Consider the following 22424-nt stretch of genomic DNA (forward strand, 5'->3'; position numbering starts at 1 on the left):
GTGGCGACTCATGGCAGCAATGCGTGCTGCGTGTAATGCGGAAGAGGTCGAGAGGGTTCTAAGCAAGTCGGAAATGGGAGGGATAGAGTTCAGTTGTAGAATGGGGTGAAGCCTTTAACTGGGCTGTGTGCTGGTCGGCTGCCTTCCAAAAAAAACCATTCGGTACACTTGGGTGTCTTGGGGAGAGGATACATACAGGACCTAGAGCTCAGAGATTGGATCGCAGCGCCCCCCCCCCCCCCCCCCACCAGCGATGCCAGCATAGAGTCCCCCAGTAAGGGACAGATTTCATGCTAACATCAGTTCTGTGCTTGATCTTGGGCAGAAGACCCTGCAGAAGAGAGATCCAGCTGAGCAGTGCCCCACCCAGCAGCACTGGAGTCGAGCATCCTGACTCACCCCCCACCTTTCCCCCATCGCTGGGAATTCGCTCAGTTGTATTAACTCTTTCCTGCATCCCTCAATAACTAACATTCACTCTTTTTTCCCTTCTTTCCCGCACCCAATTCTTCAAGGCTTCTATTAATGTGCTGCTAAGCATCATCAACCGTAAGAACACGGAGACTGAGCCGGCAGCTAACCCTGGTGGAGCAGGTGGCAGAAAAAGGAGAAGGGAAGGCGGCATCTTATTAAGGCCAATCATCTGCATTTGCAATGACCAGTTAGTATCTTTCATTTAGGCCTTTCACTCTGGGTCAGGAAATTGAAGATAGGATCAGGCATAAAACCAGAACCAACCAGCTGGGGTTGCTGGCTGCTCCATGCCTTGCGGAAGGCTGGGTCTAGAATAAAGAATGGCGGTGTTTCGTTTTACTTCTGAATGCTTTGCTTCCTTCTCTGCAAACCACACTGAGTACGTGGTTTGTGTGGTGTGAATGTGAAGACCAGTGGTATCCAAACTTTTTGGAGGGTGCCCCCTTACCCTGGTCCACGCACCCCTGCTGGGCCGGGAATGGAGCCACATCTGGAAGGGGCTGGTGGGTGGATAGGGGTAAGGGGGCCGAAGCTGGGGTTGCAGCTGTGGGTGGGTGTAGGCTGACAAGATGTCCTGATTTTATAGGGACTGTCCTGATATTCAGGGTATTTTCTTATATAGGTGTCTATTACCCCCAGCCCCCGGCCCGATTTTTCACACTTGCTGTCTGGTCACTCTAGGTGGGCAGGAACAGGAGTGGAGCCGCAGCTGGGCTGCGGTGGGGGCCGGCAGCCAGGCCTTTGGCCAGGTGTGGCTCTGCTCCTGGCCTTACCCCAGCCTCGGCCCCAAGCCAGGAACAGAGCCACACTGAGGTTGGGGATGGCGCCGGGCACTGGAGCTGGGGGACGCAGCTGAGGGCAGGACTGGAGCAGAGCTGGGGGCTGGGTGACACTCCCTCCCCACCCCCATGGGGGCTGGCCCAGGCCCTGCCACGCACCCCTGGGGGGAGGGATAGCTCAGTGGTTTGAGCATTGTCCTGCTACACCCAGGGTTGTGAGTTCAATCCTTGAGGGGGCCATTTAGGGATCTGGGGCAAAAATTGGGGATTGGTCCTGCTTTGAGCAGGGCTTTGGACTAGATGACCTCCTGAGGTCCCTTCCAGCCTTGATAGTCTATGATTCTATGTTCCTCTGTGCTCCCCTTGCGGGACGCGCCCCACACTTTGGGGACCTCTGGTGAAGACACTGATTCGTTATGTGAAAGCAATCCCCCCCCCGCTTCTTTCTCTCTCTAATCATTCAACTGTTTCTTTCTCCTCCAGCTAAATTACAACTGTAGCCCTGTTCGGGAAAGAGGCTGGCACATTTCTGGTCCCAGCACGCCCTTGTGAGCAGCATCTGCCCACCATAGCATTCCCAAGCCAACTTAGTGACTTGTTATCAAACCTCCCCAGAGAAGGCACCTTTTAAACCTCATTCTTACTAGCCTTTCTTAAATCGCAAAGTCATCTGTTTGTGTGCGTTACAAACCCTCAGCTACCCAGGACCCTTTTAACCCAGTATGTGTAAACGTACGCTAGGGCCTACAATAGAGCGGCCTGAGCCCCTTATGGACCAAACTTCCACTGAAGAGAGGAGTTAGGCCTGGGCGGTAGCTAGAGGCCCATTATTTTGCTTGGTTTTCCTCCTCCCTAAGGGTTATCCTTAAAGACCTCTGTGTTTCCCTTTGGCAGGTATGTCCCCTCTCTGAGGCAGCTGAGACAGCAAGCTTTCCTCTTAAATTTTCCTCAGACTGCACCCTCCCGGCTGGTGCAGAGACTATACGAGGTCAGTGTACACCCGAAGCGCCTTTCTGCCCGGGATTATTTCTCTGTGTCATACAGGAGCTAACGCACTAACTCCCTTTTCTGTAGATTGCCGTCAAGCAGGGCATGAAGGCGGATACAGGGGCGCTCACAGTGCTGTGTGAGAAGACCGAGAATGACATCCGCTCATGTATAAACACCTTGCAGGTACAGCAGAGCTGTCACTTCCCACAGGCCTCTGGGTGGTCTTGACTCTGTGGCTCTTGACACGGGGCTGGATTCCAGCTGGCAGTTTAGAGGAAAAGCTCTGTATCCCATCACTGGGCCCTTGAAATGTCCATGCAGTCTGCTCTACTTAATTTCTTTCAGCTCTCCTGTTAAGCAGATCTCCCCCTTTTCTGGGATCCCAACTTAGCATCACCCTATCGACAGAGTATGTAAAGTCAGATTCGGGTGCCATTAACTCCCATTTTTATCAGCACAAGCGTGGAAGGATGAATGGTCAAATGCCACTGAAAGCCTCTTTCTGCCTTCCCCCTAATTTCCTTCCTCTTCAGCAGCAACCCTCCCTCACATTCTTCATCGCATTGGCTATAATCAGATTTCTTGGTTGTTTCTCCAGTTCCTTCATGGCCGAGGCAAGAAAGAGCTCAGCATGAGGATGGTGCAGACTATGAAGATTGGCTTGAAGGACCAGAACAAGGGGCTCTTCTCTGTCTGGCAGGAGATCTTCCAGCTTCCAAAGGTTCAGAGGTAAAGAGTGCTGATTATGTCTCCACCATGGAGAGAGCAGGGTAGTGTAGGAAACGGACTCTCATTTGTTCAGTATGGCGGAGGAGGGGGATTCAGGTACCACGATGGCTACAGAAACGAGTAGCTATGTGCATTTGCTTGCAATGGAGAAATCTGAAATCTCCATTACAGTGCATAGGCCATAATTCATATCCTGCAGCATGGAGGGCTTAATTTGAGCAGCTCTTGGGTACCTTGTATTCTTGCGTTCTCTTGTCCCATCTCCAGTGTTGGTTGTAACTTGGATGGAGGGCAATGCTAAAGCCATTCTGAACAGCCTGAGTGTACTCTGCTAATCTCTATCTTTGGACCACACCACCCTTTCTTCAGGGGAGATGGGGTTTATTATTCACCCATGCTCCCTCCTTTCTCTCTCCCCAGACAGAGGATTGGAATGGACCCTTCCTTGCCAAATCAGATCTTCCTGGGAGCTGATGCTGACCTGTTAAACATGTCGGGGGGAAGAGCTGGTCTTAATGCATCCACCCAAAGGTTCCATCACATCCTGCATCTCGCCACCTCTTCTGGGGAGCAAGAGAAGCTCACTCAGGTACAGCAGTTTCAGCAGGAAAGCCAGGTGCTGTTGCCTCCAACCCCCCCCCCAAGGTGTTTTCCACCCAGGTTATGAGGCAGAGATCTGGCTAACACAAGCTATAGCTGGCATCACACCAGGCAGGTCTCTCCGTTTTAGTCTATAGGACCACATCTGTTGCCAGCTGACCGTTCTAAAATAAGGCCAAGCCAGAGGCTGTGGAATGGAATGAGGGGAAAAACCATGTTTCACTATGGTACGGTGGTGACTGAAAATTACTTCCAGGTTCCCTTATGACAGGGGTTCTCAACCTTTTCCTTTCTGAGAGCCCCCTTCTTCCCCCCCCATGCTATAAAAACTCCACGGCCCACCTGTGCCACACCAACTGGTTTTCTGCATATAAAAGCCAGGTCCGCGTTAGGGGGTAGCAAGCAGGGCAATTGCGTGGGGAAACTACGTTGCTCAGGCTTCGTCTTCAGACCTGTGCAGAGGGCCTTTGGCTTTCTTCCCTGGGCCCCAGGGAGCCTAACCTTGGCCCTCCTTGGCAGGCCCCCTGAAACCTTCTTGCGGCCCCCCCCCAGGGGGCCCCCGACTCCTGATTGAGAGCCACTGCCTTATGATACCTCGGTAGATGAGAGAATCATGGCGCCTTATGCTTCGTTAATCTCGGCCATGGAGGGTAAATAACCACTGGACACCACCACAGTGGCGATGTGATATCGCAAGGCATCTTGGAAGCGGTGGACTCAGCCGCTCCCATGTGGAGTTACAGTCCAAGGTGTCGTGACGGAACTCAACGGTGTGGGGTGGTGTGGCGCAGTATCTGATCCTGGTGGACAGAGGGAAGGAAAAATGTCGCTATTCTACACAGAAAAAGGGAGATGAATTTTGTGAACCGGACTCTGAGGTGGAAGTCGGTATAGTTCCGTTGACTTCTCCGTGACGTTCTGCTTACTCTGTGCAATGTGCCCTTTGTGAACTGAAAAGTTTTCTTGGCAGAGACGCTCCTTGATTAGTAGCAGCATGAGCGAGAGTGTCAGTTAATCTCGGGAATGTTACTGATTGAACTCAGTGGCTGTCTGGAGACTTCCAAGGCAGGCCTTCTGATTGTGAAATTGAATCACGTTTTCGTGTGAGGGCATTTGTGTGGAAGTTTAGCCAGGGAATGGATTTCTTCTTCAATTAACTATCACAAATTATGAATGTTTACAGTTCCCTTTGATGGGTGGCAGGGGGTACCAAAGTTTAAAAACCCCAAAGGCACCCTTTAAACTCTTTGTGGAGATATAACAAATACTTGCTGATGGAAACACCGATCACTCCATACTGTTCTAATTGGCTAAAGATCTATAGGCCTTTATTTTTGTAACTGTGTACCTGCACAAATCTGCAATCATTTAGATGCTAATTTTGCAAACACTGTTGCTGAAAACCACACACTTTCATGGGCAAATACCATGCTTGTACCTGCAATTGTGACTCAGGAATGGTAATTGTACACCTAACCTGCACACACACAAATGCACAGTTATGAAAACACGGCCTTTAGCCTTCAGAGGGTGAGAAATAAGAAGCATGATAAATTCCGGTCATTGTGATACACCAATTGTGATAAAACTTGGGATTGGACAAGAGCAGCTGATCTGATCGTTGGTTGTCACAAATCAATAAAACCTGGTCAGTTGCCTGTGTGCGTCTAACACGCAGCTGCCACAAGGATTGATTTGCTGTTACTTCTGGATAGTGCAGCAGGTGGATACGCAGCAATTTAACTACATACTAGTGGGATGCTTGAAACCCTGACTCCCAGCTATGAAGGTGACAGGCTGTCTAGTCAGGATCAATATGTAATCGTCGCTCTGCTCTGTTCCTTCCAGGGCCTGTACGACAACTTCCTGAACATGAAGTTAAAGGATTCCAGTTTCAGTGCGGTGTGTCTGGCTCTGGAGTGGCTAGGCTTCTGCGACATAGTCAGCAGCACCGTGATGCACGGCCAGAACTTCCAGTTGATGAGATACCTGCCCTTCCTCCCTGTTGCTTTTCATCTGCTCTTTGCTGCTTCCAGCATCCCCAGACTAGCCTATCCCAACAGCCAGTACGAGGCAAGTACCGAGGACTGATGGGCCCGGGCCAGTGGTTTGGGGCCTACGAGGGAGGGTTATTGGCTTCCTTTCTATAGGTGCGATGCTTATAGCTGTGTTGCGGGAAGGAAGCAGCCGTTGGAGCAGGGGACCTTGACTCGGACTCCTGGGTTCCTAGGTGATTTGCCTTTGGATATAAGTGCGTTTGCAACACAGTGGCTCACAGGTTTCCTGCTCTGTCTTAAACCAGGCTCTGACCAAACTGAACCAGATGCAGAATCTCGTGGCATCCATGATATCGGGGATCGCACCTAACTCTCGGAGCCACGCGAGGCCTCAGTCTCTCATCCTGGAGGCACTCTGTCTGCTCTTAGACATCATCTCCCCAAAGCTCAGGCCGGTGAGTGACCCCCTGGAAGGGCGGTGTCTGCGAATGTCTCCACATGGGTGGCAAGTGCCCTGTGCTTGTCCATGGGGCATGAGAACCCGTCCCTTTGGAAAGTGTCCCTAGCGCAAACTGGGTCCCAGAATGCACTGAGTAATTCCGAGCAGCAGACAGGGATGGGGTATGAATTGCAGAGAACAGAAATGGACTGAGCCCGCCAACCCAGAGTGTAGTGCTCCAAACTTTGGGCTAGCTTTAAAGTGGGGCTGCTGTGATAGGACATCCCAGTCCTGATGCTGGACTGTTGGGGTCTGTGGGGTAGTGCTGAGTGCCTACAGCTGAAGGCAGGAGGAGCTGCAAGAACTTGGCACCTCTGGTAATCAGCCTCTTGGGGAGAGGGGCACATGTCTGTTCTTATGCACTTGAGTGTCAGTTTGCACTTCCATAGGTGGGACATAAACAGTCCTGGTAAGTCCCCGGTGCCTAAAGAATTAGGGTGTCTATGGAGGTCAAATCAAAGGAGTGAGGCCAGCAGCGCTGGGAAGGGAGCAGAGAAGTACAGGCAGCCGTCCAGTGAGGGGGAGAGACCGGTAGCCAGACCTGAAGAGAAAGCTGTTGTACCAGCAGCGTGCACAGAGAAGGTCAGGAGCAGAAGCGGGGTATAGAGCAAGATTTGGTCTGTGAGTGCAACCGGAGGAGAACACGCTGCCGTATTAGGATGGGATCAAAGCACACCCAGTGGGTTCTGGGACACTAGTGCTTTCCTCTCTGATCCCTCTTACAGGCCCTGGCGGCTGCGGAGGCTGGGTCTGACTTGGGTCAGCAAATGCTGCTCTTTTATTTTGGCACCGGAGAGCGATGGGCTCTGTCTCTACCAGCCTGGGGGAAAGTGACGCAACCCTATTTGGCGTGTTTCACTATTTTAATCCTCCTGGGTATTAACTGTCCTCCTTGTATCAGGGAAAGAAATCTACTTCATGTTATTTTTGTGTTTAAAGGTTTTACGGATTCATTGTGCTTGTCCCTCAGTTAATCTCACCTGTGTTCAAGGTGTGTCCTCCACGGTCAGGAAGCTAAGGCAGGGTGGTTTGGTGAAAGTCTCGTAACTGGTATTGCTAGGATGCCATGCTCTTTGTGTGGTTGAAATACAAGCAGCGACAGAAGGCCCAGTCCTGCAAGGTGGAGGTCGTTCCTTTACGCTCTCCTGTTGAACAGATCTCCCCCTTTCTGGGAGGATCGTCACTCCCAGCTACACCAGATTAGGATCACCCTCTGGACAGAGCACCTGAAGGCAAGAGTTGAAGGCTCTCGGGGATGCTCTCTACTACCCAGAGTTAACACTAAGGCTGAGCCCCTGGGTCCCTGTAAAGTGCTGGCATGTTATGTCCTTTGCATGTCTGATGGCTGGTTCGACCATTCACCCAGAGGAAGAAGGAGGGGAGTGGTCTATGGTTAGGGGGTTAGGTTGGGACACTGGAGAGCCAGGTTCAATTCCTGGCTCTGCCACAGGATGGCTTTGCCCTGTATGTCCTTGGGCAAATCACTTAGTCTCTCTGGGCCTCACTTCCCCATCTGTAAAATGGGGATCACAGCCCCGCCCTGCTCAAAAGAGAGGTGTGAGGCTTAATGCATTAAAGGTGCTGATGCCCCCAGTTACCATTAATGCCGGGTGGGGCACCGAAGTACCAAAGGGAGATAGATTGTCCCTTAGTGACTGCAAATGAGTCTGGGGAACAGCTTGCTAATCCTGCAATGGAAGGACCAAGTGTGGCTTCTAATCCTGGCTGGGAGGGATTTGCGTGGGGTTTTCACTGGGTCAGAAGCAAGCAGGAGTTTGGTCTCTTCCTCAGAGTCCCCTATTTGCGTCACCAGACGGGCACAGAGCATGGCGCTTCTTGCTGCCCTGGCCAGCCTGTGCTTGGCAATCCCCAGGCATGGTGTGGCAGTCGGTGCTGCGGGTCTGGATTGAGGAGCAGCCATCAGGGAACAGGACAGGAAGGTTTATAGCTGAGAACACCCCTGTGAGCGCTGTGCTCAGTGGAATGGTGGGACCTGGACTGTGCTCCTGCATCAGAGCTGGGTTCAGGAGTACAAGTACCAAACTCTTTTGGCTTCCGAGAGTCCCTGGGAGTCTGCCTGTGTGGCCCAAGGCTCTGGTGAAATGATAGATGCCATCAAGGAGACAAGCTTTCCATGCTCCCAGCTGGGTGGGGGAGCACTGTTGTGACAGGAACAAGTGGTGGTTGGCATAATCCACAGCCTGCGAGAGCAATAGGGTGAGACCATATTGTCCAGCAGTTAGAGCCTGGGAGTGAGGAAAGCTGGTTTCTATCCCAGGCTCTGTCACTGACCCCCTGCATGACCTCAGGCAAGTCACGTAATATCTCTGCCTCCATTTCCCCATCTGCAGAATGGCATTGTCCACATTGTAAGCCTCAGAAGGTCAGCAGAGAGCAAGTGCAATGCATTGTTACTTCCTCGGGTCCCTGCTGGGGCTCTGCCATTAGACGTAGATCTTTTAAAAAACGCTGTCACGTCAGCTTTCTTTCTTGACACAGATTTCTGCTGTTACACGCGAGGACTTTCATCTCCTTTATCTGTAACTTCCCTTTGTCATTTCTCTGTGACAACCCTTCCTCCCCTTCTTTAGGGGATGGGGCAGCCCTTTATCAGTTCATGTGTCACTTTCAGCATCGAATGCTACAGTAACATTCCTGATTTGTATTTGATTACACACAAATGTACACACATACCGTTTGGGCTTTCAATTTTTATTTATTTATTTTTTTTGCATGCAAACATCTCTGCTCACCCTCCTGTTTTGAACACAGCTGCTGCCTTGTCCGGCTTGGTTATATTCTGGTTATCAGATGTCAAGATGCAGTAAAAATGTGTTCTCATGCATCCTGAGTTTTCCTGTGAAATAAATGGGCAGGGAAAGGTACGTAGCTTATTGTCCACTGTATGCACAGCTCAGTCAGTGACGAAGGATTCTCTTGGGATTTATCAGCATTAAAGCTGCTAGTAAAAATTGTTCCATTTTGCACTTCTTTATTGTCTTCCTTCAGCCATCTCAAAGGAATAAAACTTTAAGTAGCTTGTGTGTAACTTTAAGTAGCTCCCATTTTTCTGAGAGGTAAACTGTGATTTACCCAAGCTAACACAGCAAGCTGGTGACAGAACCCAGGAATCCTGACTCCCTGCAGCCCGTCTTCCTGTACTAGCTACTAGATCACTCTGTACAGAAAGGCCTTATGTTCTTGAGGGGAAGGTCTTTAACTGACATTGATACCATTAAAGGTAGTGATTCTAATAAAGCAAAGCTGCCTTCCCAGAGTCTTTGGTGCAATAGGCTGTTCCTTTCTGGAGGCTGCTGTGTTTTTAGAAAAGGCCTTGATCGGGAACATATGCAAATCCTAGGTGGTCGCTGCGGTGTGTTTTCATACTGTAGTGTCTAATATGCACCTGCAGGGGAAGAAGAGCACGTTACCTGCACTCTAAGTATTGTCTCTGCAGCCCTTCACAAACGTGTTTAAAAATAGCCCAGAAAAGCAGCACAATGATGTGCGCTGGGTTTGTTTGCTCAGTTGGGAGTCGCTTGGCTTCTTGGAAACCAGCTGAAACCAACGTTGGGGGCCTAAGGATTTATTAGCTTAATTTTGTTTTTTCTTTCTGCCTTTTTATATATATATATATACGGATTCTTGCAACGTTCTATATAATGATGTTGCAAGAATCCATCCCTGATAAATTAAAAATCACAGCACAGCAGCAGCCATTGCTGCCTGACGCATAAGTGAGGGAAGAAAGAGAGGGCTGAAGGAAGCTGTTGAGTGGACGTCTCTGGGGAGTGGAGAAGTAGCCCAGATAGCAGCCACAAAAGCTTCTCTTTCACTGTCCCGTCAGCTCCGATTCATAAATTCCAAGTCCAGCAGGGACCATTGTGACCATCTAGTCTGATCTCCTGCATAATGCAGGCCAGAGACCTGCCCCCAAAATAATTCCTGGAGCAGATCTTCGAGAAAAACATCCAATCTTGGTTTAAAAATTGCCCCTGCTGGAGAATCCACTCTGATTCAAATTGTTCCCACGGTTAATTACTCTCTCTCTTACAAATTTACACCTCATTTCCAGTCTGAATTTGTCTAGCTTCCACTTCCAGCCATTGGATCGTGTTAGACCTTTCTCTGTTCGACTGAAAAACCCCTTATTAAATATTTGTTCCCCATGTAGATACGTATAGACTGTGATCAAGTCACCTCTCCCCCTAATGTGTTCTGGGGGACAGGAATGCAGCCCTGGCCGATCCAATATACGTCTCTTGGACTCTAACGGTGCCAATCGGGGAGTAAACTAGCTGGGGTGGTGGGTTTCACAGTGTAGGCTTGCAGCTGTTGGGAACGGATTGAGACCCGATGACACCAAGCAGCTATCTGAGGGGATAATCCTCTGGTCACTGCAGAGCCAGGCTAGCTTTGAGCTAATGGCCTAGTGGTGAAGGAGGTCGTAGGCGTGTGTGTGTTGTTTCGACAGGCACTCTTTCTTGTTGATTTTAGGATTCAGTCCTGCAAAGTGCTTAGTCCTCCACTTCCATCGGGCATCGCTGGGAGTTGAGGACCCTCAGCACTTGACAGGCCAAGACGCCTCAGCCTCTCCCTCCCCGCTCACTAAATTCATTTCGGCTCCTGCCGCACTAACTTCGTCGTGGGCAAACCAGAGCAAAACTCTGGAGAGGAATAACTGGCATGCAAGGAGAATCTGTTGCATAGACCAGACCTGGTCTAGGTCCTTTCTCGGATCATGGGGAAGAGTAAAGCACCTGGCCCCCTCTCGCTGGATGTCCAGAGGGAATGTGTGGATGGAGACGGCGGGATCTGCTCCCAGTGGGGGCAGAGAGAACTAGCTTGTGTCAGTTGGTGTAGATGGAATTTTCCCAATGTACATGGCATCTGACCTTGAAAGAGCTTCCACTGTGGCTTGAGTCCACTCCAGGTGCCGTGTATGTTTAGACCAGGGCGTTCCTTTCACTGATTCAATGGACAGGGCACAGAACTGGGAGCTAGGAGACCTGGGTTCTCTTCCCAATTCTGACCTTGGGCAAGTCCCTTCTTCTCTCTCTGCCTCTGGTTCCCCTTCCACCCTGGTGTGGCTAGGCTGTGATTTGGTAGGGGCAGGGACACTCTTGCTGTGTTGCGCACACCCAGCTCAGCGGGGCCATGATCTTGATGGGGGTCCTCTAGGTGCTACTGTAGTGCAAATAAGGAAGAGCATGACCATTTATATACCAGTTCAAGCCAGGGCTCTGTCTGATTGCGAGTCCTCTGACTGATGGTAATCAGTACTATGCTCTGCAGAGAAAAAGGCAAGAATTCTGGTAATGGATTACTGTGGAACAATCTGCCAAAGGGGCAGCTTCTTCCGATCCCGTGATGGCTATCAGAACACAAGCCCTCACTCCGTGAGGGTCAGAACCCTTATAAAAGTTTGTCCTGATTCATGGAGCTGGATGTTCTGCTTCCTACTGCAGTGGCATCCAGCAGTTGTCCTGGGTTGCTGCTACAGGTCGGTATGTGAGGGACAGCACACCATCGGTCCAAGCTTTACCTGAGGCAACCTTCCTGTATTTTCAGGCTAAAGGGGACAGTTATGTAAGGCAGCTAGACAAGGGTATATAATCAGGAGAGGACTTGAAACAAAAGCAATTGCTAACCAATGTCTTGGGGCTGCTTAAAATGTGACATTTATTTATTCAGAGCACTTTGATCTTGCATTCAGATGTCTTTCAAGATCTGGCATTTCTGCTGAAAAGTGTCACCTGTTTAATCCGTCAACCTGCAGTTACGTGTATTTGTTTGTCTTTCAGTGAAGTCTCAGAAACCAAGGCTAATGTGTAGTTTGTGTGAATAACGAGCCTGTTACTTTTGGTGTGAGCAAGGGGTTATTCTGAAGCCCTTGCGCTGCCTTTTCCCTTCTTCACACTCCAGTTCTACCCACACCCTTGTACAGCACTCTGGCAGCAGGGCTTCCATTCATGGCGACAGGAGCCACATTCAGTCCTGGTGCAAGCCAGCGCACCTCTGCTGAACTGAGAGGAGCTGCAGCTGCTTACGGCTACTGGGCTCAGGTCAGCCTTCCTGTGTTTGCCTAGAGAAGAGTCCTCAGCCAGCAGGGGCAATCTCCTTTAGGAACCTGGGGAAAAGGCAGGCTCTTTTGGCCAGATGGGATCAGTCAGGCTGGAAGGGGGAGAAGCAGGCTGCTGAAATGGAATCCCAGACCCAGCCATGGGGCTGGCTTTCTCAAGCCCTCCCGTGCAGCTGATCCCTTTGTGCCAGCCGCTGGGGGGGCTTCCATGGCAAACTCTGGCGTGTTCTGCGTTAGCGCTCTGGTGCCACTGGTTACCTGTACCTGCTCTTTGCTGAGTGAGCCTCCTCCCCCTCACCCCCCGCTGCTTCTGTCGTCCTGCTGAAATGCCCCCTGGCTGGGGGGTCATGATGGAAGAGGAGGAGAGAGAGGGTCTTTCTTTAGCTTGTATAATCTTGCAAACTGCTGCCTAATGGAAGCCTGGATCACAAAGGGGTTTGACTGACCTGGGACCCTCTCTGTTGTCCCTCTGTGAAGCTGTGAGAGGTGTTTACATACAGAGCAGGCATAGTGAGACGGCAGTTGTGAGTGCAGGAGACCAGGGTCCCAGGGGCTGCTGTTTCAGACTTCCCGTGTGACCTTGGGTAAGTCACTTGGCCACCGTGTGCCTCAGTTTCCCCATGTCTCTGGTGAGGATAATGCTGCTTCTGACGATTATAGGTGCTCAGATGCTTTGGTATTGGGTGCCAGATAGGTACCTTAGAGTGACAGCTAGCTAGCTCTTGTGTGAAGGGGTCTCAGTTTGGGTTATTTCTTTACAGGTGAACACGCAGCTGTACAGTCTCAAGGAGAAGCAGCAGTTGGCTGACCTGATCAGTACAATGCTGGCCTATAACCTCACCTACCACCAGCAGCGCACTCCCGAGGGGCAGTATGTCTATAAACTGGAGCCGTGAGTATGCGCTGAGCAATCGTGTGCTACAAAAGGCCTTTGTGACACAAACACTTGATTGCGATCGCCTGGGGTCAGAAGGTGAAATGGGAAGGCAGCAGATTCGAAGGGGATAAAAGGAAATAGTTCTTCTCTCACATGCAATTAGCCCATGGTATTCATTGCCACAAGAGACTGGTGAGGCCAAAGATCTTGGCGGGATTCAGTGTGGTATTAGGCATTTCAAGGGCGAATAGAAATATCCAGAGTGAGAATAGCAACTGTTAAAAGTAAACAAGAATTTATTTTTCAGGGCATAAGGCAGCCCTCTGACTACTGGAGGTCAGGTTTTCCTGGGGGAAGCTTATGCCATAACTGTGAAAGAAACCTTCCTCAGACAAAATACTGACTGGATTCTCTGAGCCAATCTGGCAATTCATTTTTAATAACCTTTCAGTTGAATGTGTCACCCTCAGAGTTGGTCCAAAAGATTTCCCTGTTTTAGAGTGGAAGCTGCATCCAAAAGTTTAAAAGCCTACCCAGAAAAATGCTGAACTAAGAATACTCAAGAGCCTTCAATATTTACAGCCTTGGACATATCTGCAATCAGTGAGCCCTTGGATTGTTTCTTTGCTGCATTCCCGCTCTCTGCATACAATACAAAAAGTTTCCAGCTTTATAAAATGCTCGGCAATGTCCCCTCAAGATTCAGAACAAAAATTGCAAGAATCAAAATAGTGACAGAGGGCATCACAGATCTGCTCGGTTATGTAATCTACTCAAGAAAGCTCAAGGACTGGGCTAAGCTTTCGCTCCTGGCTGCAGTCTTTGGGAAAAGCAGGTATTTCAGAAGTTAGGAGCAGATGGCAAACTGGCTAAAATATCACATTTATTTCTCTGCCTATTGACTTTAAACACACCCATCCCCGCACAATACCCATGCTCTTCTACCCCCTCACTTCCCTCACACTTGCGAATCAGACTTCGTTTTATCCTTTTTAACTTTCACCAATTTCTCTTCTTCTCGCTTTTTTTTTTCTCATTTCTGTAGAAGGTTCTTTCATGGGTATTTCGGGGTCATGCCCTCTCTCTGCTTTACAGCAGGTTTCTAAATCTAGCGGCTGATACTTTGCAGTTAACTATTTAATAGGCGGGTGGGTCTGAACAGCTGCTTGTATCTGATCCCTGTAAACAGAAACCCTGCTTTCAATAGCAGATGGTTAATGGGTGTCATCTCGCTGTCCAGAGTGTATATTCCATTCTAGTTGTCCTTTGTTAGACTTCATTGTTTTTTAACCCCAATAAGAAGGAATTGCTTGCATTATGATGGACAAATTAGAGTTGATATAAGCCCCATGGGAAGAATATGGTCACTGGGAAAGGTGTGGATCTGAAAACTTTTAATTTCTTTATCGAGCTGTACAAAAAACCCCATGCGTAGGCTGGAAAGGATTTGATGGAAACAGTTAGTCGTTGGTAAATGTCGATTTCACCTGACACACACACATCAATGGGAAAAAAAATAACTATTGATAATAGTCTGTGAGGGCAGCCTCCCCTGCACCTAGCACCTGCAAGGTCCGGTACCCTGGCCCTTGGCCATGCAGGGAGCCTCTTGCAAACCCACCCACTCACTTCCCGGCCAGGAGTTCAGAGCTGTCTGGCAGCAGAGTGGTCTCTCCCACGGCCAGGGGCTCATTCTTCTTGTTGTGGTCCTAGGCCTGTCTGGGGGAGCTCTGCTCTGCTGGGCCAGGATCTTAGCCTTCTCCACACCTTGTGCCAGGTGTCTCAGGCCCCTTGGCCATGCAGGGAGCGCCCCTGCAGTCCCGCTGTCAACATTTGCTGTCTTTAAATAATTGTCTGATTTCCATCATCCGCCTTAATGTCCCACAACAGTGAATATTCAAATTGATAAAACCCAAAATTTCACATAACTGAGAAAATGATAAAACTGATAAAAATAAAAAACATGCTTAAAAATACAACCCGACGATATCTATCAGAATTACAGCCAAATCAAAATCTGATTCTGCCACCCTTACCCATAAGGCAGTCGTCATCTTAGTATATGTGCAACGTGCCTCAGATGGCACGTGACCAGGATTCATCACCGAATTTGGTCTGCTAGTTGGATCACTGGCTTTGGGCCGGGTACTGACGGGGAGTGCGACCAGTGGTGGTGAGTTAAGTCAACAGCCACGAGGAAGAAAGCATGGAAATAGGGATAGCTTGCCTTTATCATCTTCCCAAAACAGTGATGCTTACTAGCCTACCTTGATGTCCCATAGAGGCCGGAGGCACAGTGAGAACTGTGTCCTTCTGCAAGTTATTTGTGACGTGTTGTGGAGACTTTCTATGGATTCCATTTATAAAACAATTAATAGATGTTCTAAGCATCTAACAGATATGAGTAGCTTTTTATAGATGGTTATAAGCACATCCATAGAAGGTATTATATTTCAAACAAGAATTAATTCAGGGAATCCTGTGACTTTACTTGTGTCATTTAGAGCCTGGATGATCAAAGTGGTCCCTTCTGGTCTTATCTATGAATCTATTCCCAATTCTGCCACTGACTGATCTTTGGGTGGGGTCAAGTCCCTGTAGCTAGCTCTGTGTAAAATGGAAGTAACACCAAAATGCTCTATAAATCTCTTTCAGATCCTCTGATAAGTACTAAAAAAAAAAATACTATTAACACATTTTTGTTTATATAATGTGTTAGTTAAGCCTCAGCCTCCCTCCCCCATGAGGTAGGGAAAGTGTTATTCCCATTTTACAGGTGGGGAAATTGAGGCACAGCAAGGTTAAATGATTTGTCCATGGTCACAAAGTTGGTCATCGATGGATTCAGGGATAGAACCTAGGTCCTCTGCTCTAACCCCCAGCCAAAATCCCTTTCATTTGGCGTTGTGCAGAACTCCCCTGGGAGCATGGACCAGGATTTCACAGGGAGAGAAAATGGCTCAAGAAAGTTAATTTAAATATTTGAATTAATTATAGAAGTTGGATGAAATTTACATGCTGATGTGCTTCCTGTCCTATCAACTTTGATCATTTTTATAATAATAATTTTTAAAAAGCCCAAACTAGATGTAGCAGCAGTACTTGTGATTGACAAGTGGGTGGAGGGAATGGCTGACACTGAGCAATAAAGATTTTCTAAAGCACCTAACGAATGCAGGCGCTGACAGGCCATGGAAAGGACTTGTGCTTCTTTATCTCTTATCTCTCTCTTTTCATTCAAGAAATCTTTTTGCAAAGCACTTCCAAGGTTAATTCTGCTGAAATGTCCTGTCGTCCCAAATCCCTTATGTATCTAAGGGGCTTACTGACATTTTTTCAATATAACCCCCCTCTTTTGTTGATGGGGTTTTACTCTCTTTCTGCATCACTGAGCTGTCTCTTTCCAGGAAAATATTAGTGTCACAAATCCTCTATCTTCTCCACATGAAGTCTTGTTTATTCCTTCCCTATTGAGAACAGCAGAAAGGGAGAGTGGGCAATTCTGATGCATTTTGCTCTCCTACCACCTGTCCGATGTTCGCAAGGTTTCGCTCTCTCCCTGGGCATCCACGCAAGCTAATGCTGGCATGAGATTGTTCGTTTTCATCGGATTAAAGGAGGGGAAACAGCTTCCTGTCAGCTTTTAACACAGAGGTGTGAAGAGCCGGCAGAGAGAAAAACCAAAGATGCCCGTGGCTCCTCTTTTGTCCAAGGAACAATAGAATGCAGCACGAACCCCTGCTCCTATGTTCCAGGCTCGCTGCCACGAGACTTTGTTCATTACGGATTGGGGAGTGCCGCTGGTAATTGTGCTGCTCCTTCTCGGGTTGATCTATCTGTTCGTTTACCTGCCCGCCACGCTCCAGCTATCCACCGGCGATGAGACTGTGAGGAACTTAACAGAGAAGTGTAGTTACAATGGCCTGAACTTCGCCAGACAGTGAAAGACTCCTTACTCTTGGCTGGGTTTACGTGGTCCCTGTAGGTGAGTGACCGGTTTGATAATGTACTCAATGCTTTTTTTGCCTCTGTTTTCACTAACAAGGTCAGCTCCCAGACTGCTGCGCTGGGCATCACAAAATGCGGAAGAGATGGCCAGCCCTCTGTGGAGATAGAGGCGGTTAGGGACTATTTAGAAAAGCTGGACGTGCACAAGTCCATGGGGCCGGACGAGTTGCATCCGAGAGTGCTGAAGGAATTGGCAGCTGTGATTGCAGAGCCACTGGCCATTATCTTTGAAAACTCGTGGCGAACCGGGGAAGTCCCGGATGACTGGAAAAAGGCTAATGTAGTGCCAATCTTTAAAAAAGGGAAGAAGGAAGATCCTGGGAACTACAGGCCAGTCAGCCTCACCTCAGTCCCTGGAAAAATCATGGAGCAGGTCCTCAAAGAATCAATCCTGAAGCACTTGCATGAGAGGAAAGTGATCAGGAACAGCCAGCATGGATTCACCAAGGGAAGGTCATGCCTGACTAATCTAATCGCCTTTTATGATGAGATTACTGGTTCTGTGGATGAAGGGAAAGCAGTGGATGTATTGTTTCTTGACTTTAGCAAAGCTTTTGACACGGTCTCCCATAGTATTCTTGTCAGCAAGTTAAGGAAGTATGGGCTGGATGAATGCACTATAAGGTGGGTAGAAAGCTGGCTAAATTGTCGGGCTCAACGGGTAGTGATCAATGGCTCCATGTCTAGTTGGCAGCCGGTATCAAGTGGAGTGCCCCAAGGGTCGGTCCTGGGGCCGGTTTTATTCAATATCTTCATAAATGATCTGGAGGATGGTGTGGATTGCACTCTCAGCAAATTTGCGGATGATACTAAACTGGGAGGAGTGGTAGATACGCTGGAGGGGAGGGATAGGATACAGAAGGACCTAGACCAATTGGAAGATTGGGCCAAAAGGAATCTGATGAGGTTCAATAAGGATAAGTGCAGGGTCCTGCACTTAGGACGGAAGAACCCAATGCACAGCTACAGACTAGGGACCGAATGGCTAGGCAGCAGTTCTGCAGAAAAGGACCTAGGGGTGACAGTGGACGAGAAGCTGGATATGAGTCAGCAGTGTGCCCTTGTTGCCAAGAAGGCCAATGGCATTTTGGGATGTATAAGTAGGGGCATAGCGAGCAGATCGAGGGACGTGATCGTTCCCCTCTATTCGACATTGGTGAGGCCTCATCTGGAGTACTGTGTCCAGTTTTGGGCCCCACACTTCAAGAAGGATGTGGATAAATTGGAGAGAGTCCAGCGAAGGGCAACAAAAATGATTAGGGGACTGGAACACATGAGTTATGAGGAGAGGCTGAGGGAGCTGGGATTGTTTAGCCTGCAGAAGAGAAGAATGAGGGGGGATTTGATAGCTGCTTTCAACTACCTGAAAGGGGGTTCCAAAGAGGATGGCTCTAGACTGTTCTCAATGGTAGCAGATGACAGAACGAGGAGTAATGGTCTCAAGTTGCAGTGGGGGAGGTTTAGATTGGATATTAGGAAAAACTTTTTCACTAAGAGGGTGGTGAAACACTGGAATGCGTTACCTAGGGAGGTGGTAGAATCTCCTTCCTTAGAGGTTTTTAAGGTCAGGCTTGACAAAGCCCTGGCTGGGATGATTTAACTGGGAATTGGTCCTGCTTTGAGCAGGGGGTTGGACTAGATGACCTTCTGGGGTCCCTTCCAACCCTGATATTCTATGATTCTATGATAAGAGACAGGTCTGCTCCATCTCTTGTTCGATGAGATGGGGTGGAAGCAACTGGTGTGGATGGAGAAAGAGAGTTTTGATTTATTAGCCATGGGATGATCTGAAAAGGAAAACTCGATACATCAAACTCCTTGAGAGTGGCTTTCCCAGGACAGGAGGCTTTTGTGCACTGGGCTCTGAGGTTCTGCGTAGCTCTCCCCTTCAGTCATCTCCAGCTTGCAGTGTTCTGAGCAGGAACAATGCAGTATTGTCCACCCTGAATGGTATTCTGTGCAGTGTGATTTTTAAACCTGGCTTCTCAGTAAAGACAAGTTTGTCCAAAGCCAAGTTAACATCATCTCACTAGCGCAAAGCAGATGAAAGGGGATCCAGCACTTGGAAACATCAACACTCTGCAAACAGAGAACTCGACCCAAGGACAATGGTTGACTTTCTCTGTGAACTTTTAGTGTTGGGTTAAATGTTGGGGGTACATCTGGAAGTCGAGGCTGGTTTTGGTGAGAGAGGGGGACGGTAGTTTTGAAGATGGTTTACCCAAGGCAAAAAGTCAGAGATTCATAGCATTAAAAACAAGGGATGTATCTAATAACCTTGAGATTTCTCTCTGCATCAGGGCCGTTCCCCATTTAAATTCTTGTCTGCACAATGCAAAACCATAGGAAAATGGCATCATTCCATTTAGCTCCATAGGCTAATATAGAGTAACTAGAAGTTAGAGTAGAGGTCTCCAGAAAAACGATGTGTAGCTATGACTGGAGTTATGGGGCTGGACAGTGTCTTTAGCTTTGCAGCTCATCCATGTAGGTGGAATTAAGATTTCTGTTGCCAGAAAGCTTGCAGAGAGGGTTATTGTTAATATGTGATTGACATCTCTGTTCACGTGCACACAGGAGTTCAGAGTCTACTTGATTGCACCAGGAGTAAAGCCAGTCATTTTTTGCACCAAAAATATGCTGGTTGATTCACAGCCTTACCTAAGATTTGAGTTCTGTCCACCTTGGTTTGTGTTACTACTTGATGTAGTCTCACTGATCTCAATGGGGTTGCACCAGCAATGAATCGGTCCCCTTGTTATATTTTTATTTGCTGAATATTAGTAATAATGGTATTCAGTTACCAGGCTACAGACCTAATAATTTTTAAATATTATGTTTTAAGTATGTACATTACAGTTCACACATCCAAGGTGTTGGGGATGCATTACAGTGTAATAACACAGGACCCAGACTGTAGCTAAGACTTATGCTAATGTAGTCTCCAAGTTTAAAAAAAAAAAAGGGGGGGGGGAATAGCAGGAGTTAAGTCGTACACTGTATTTAATTCCAATGAAACCTTTTTCAAGCATCAGCCCAAAGGACTGGAAACATTTGAATTGGCCTTCTAATAAAGGAGAAGCTTAATGGAGGTGGATCTTCCAGTGACGGATTATAATTGCACTTGGTACATCTGAGGATATTTTGTGTGATCATTTAAGACAGCAGTTGTTGGACAAACATTTTGCACAGGTTTCACTCTGTGCATCTTATTGCTGGCAGTTACGCTATGCAGTAGGTATTTAGATTTGTTTCAAGTGATTCCTTCACCTTTCTTGAAGCGGCACATGTAGATTTCACAACATACATATGGAAACAATGTAGACCTGACTTAATACACTTGGGTGGTAGTGAAATGGTATCCCCTCCCCCATTGTCCCTGGTTTTGGCTTCTAATTGAAAATGTTGCAGAGTGTGGAAACCACATGACATGAAAAGCAGCATTTGGTGCAGGCATGCGCTGTGATATTGGATCTTAAGTTTTGAGTCTGGGCATTGTTTTCTTTTGCTGGCATATTCTGCAATGTACTGTAATAGTTACCGTAATGATCGGAAAATGCATGAAGGTGCGTTATGTTCTATTTGCACTTTAGGCTGTGTGACCATGGGTTGCTGGGAAGACAAGACTGTACAATGCAGCTGTTTCTCAAAAATGCTAGTGGCCATTCTAATTTCAAATAGTAAAATCTCTCTAAACCTCATCTTAAGCCATAGAAACTTTTAAATGAGAGGAATATTTGAAATGACAAGCACAACATTTTAAAGCAAAGCTCTGTTAGAAGTCCTTATTTTTCCTACAGTTACAGATTCAGTCGGATGTCTGTTTTATGACTTTGTTGCCTGTCTCTGAAGACAGCAGAGAGCCAATGAGAAAACTGGAAGAAGGGTGCCTTTTCAAATAGCAAATTGGGCAGAAAGCTGATCTCTAAATCACTGAGAATTCTTCTGATGCATGGGTGTTTTTTGTTCTTTCTCAAGAGAAATATTATCAAGTGCAAAGAAGACATAAAATATTTATAATTGTTATACAAGAGGGTTAATCTGGTTTCTAAGGAATTCTCTGGCTGTGTTCATGTTTTAACTGCTCTGGAAAAGGCCTTCCCTCCAAGTCCTGCGCTCAAATCCTGTTCAGAATAAACCTGCTTTGCTTAACCCAAATGCCTGTTTATAGCATAGCTCAATAAAATCAACAATGGGAGTTGGCTATAACCCTTTTCTCTCCTTTGTTGGATTCAGTGCTTGATAGGAAATTGGGGCAGGAGGTGTCCCATGCAGTTTATGCGAAGGATGCTTAATTAAACCCATTCAAGTGGAATGGGTAGAGATACTTTGATACAAACGGCAGTGTTGGGTTTTTTTAATAAAGAAAAAGACAGACAATACAACAAGAAATGCTCTGACAGGTTGCTGTAGCATGGAGTGCTTTACCTCTGAACCCACTTTTATGTTCCTCAGACAGGCAGATCAGACAATGCAGATCTTTTGCCAGTGTGCTAATTTATTGGGGAAGCCTGTCAGCCAAGATGAAGAACTAGAAATGGTCTCTTTGAAATTGAATTCTCTTTCATGTTGCAGTGTGACATTGGGGAGTTAATTCTAAATACATCTGTTGTTCAAATCCATTGAAAGTTGTTGGACTTATCTGCAAGTGTTCTAGATCTGCTCCTGAGTTTATTAAATCCCGAAACGTTACTTGTGCTGCATGATTTAGGTCTAGGATCCAAAATCCTTTGAAATGGATGGTCAATCCCATTGACCTCCCTGAGCTTTGGATCAGGTACTAAACGCCCAGTAAGGAATCCAAGAGAGAACTCCAGGAAAGACCAAATCTCTCTTCTTGTAGCTGGTTCTTACCTTGTCCGAGATTAGATGCGCACCCTTTATTTTGCAGGATCAGGTAGAAAATGTAGTAAATAGGCAAATGTCTGACATATAGGTTGTAGAAGTTAGAGCCTTTTGACCAAGTTGCAATAGCTGCAATAAAATCTGTCTCACATGTTATTACATTGTCTATTTCCTTGTCTAGTCCATCCCTCCCCTTAATCCTTTTAATCCAGGATTTCTCACTGAATAATCTTCAGAAAATATTTTAAACCCAGGTGACCTGCTTTATTTTAGCTTCTACAACTCAATGGGCAGAGCACTGGAACTAGACAGAACAAAACTGAGCGATCTTGTTCTGATGTTGAATAATTGACATTTCTATCGGAGACACAAGGTGCGTGAGGCAAATATCTTTTAGTGGATCAACTTTTGGTGGTAAGAGACAAGCTTTTGAATTACACAGAGCTCTTCTTCAGGTAGCTTTCACCACCAAAAGTTGATCCACTAAAAGATACCTACCCAACCTTGCCTTTCTGATATCCTGTGATCCACACGGCTACAACAA

The 22424-nt window shown here is 47.6% G+C and overlaps 1 protein-coding gene across 2 annotated transcripts in view; it reads left to right on the forward strand.

Moving 5' to 3' along the window:
* Positions 1-22424, forward strand: part of CHTF18 (chromosome transmission fidelity factor 18) — a 46612-nt gene that overhangs the window by 9551 nt on the left and 14637 nt on the right. For both annotated transcript variants that reach the window (XM_084640640.1, XM_084640641.1), the window contains exons 11-18: positions 516-661; positions 2148-2241; positions 2328-2426; positions 2842-2972; positions 3393-3561; positions 5421-5645; positions 5875-6024; positions 12912-13042. In XM_084640640.1, the coding sequence (XP_084496766.1) occupies positions 516-661; positions 2148-2241; positions 2328-2426; positions 2842-2972; positions 3393-3561; positions 5421-5645; positions 5875-6024; positions 12912-13042 (1145 nt within the window). The remainder of the gene's footprint in view (positions 1-515; positions 662-2147; positions 2242-2327; positions 2427-2841; positions 2973-3392; positions 3562-5420; positions 5646-5874; positions 6025-12911; positions 13043-22424) is intronic.

Source organism: Lepidochelys olivacea (assembly GCF_965140295.1).
Source record: "Lepidochelys olivacea isolate rLepOli2 genome assembly, chromosome: 10".
Classification (NCBI taxonomy): Eukaryota; Metazoa; Chordata; order Testudines; family Cheloniidae; genus Lepidochelys; species Lepidochelys olivacea.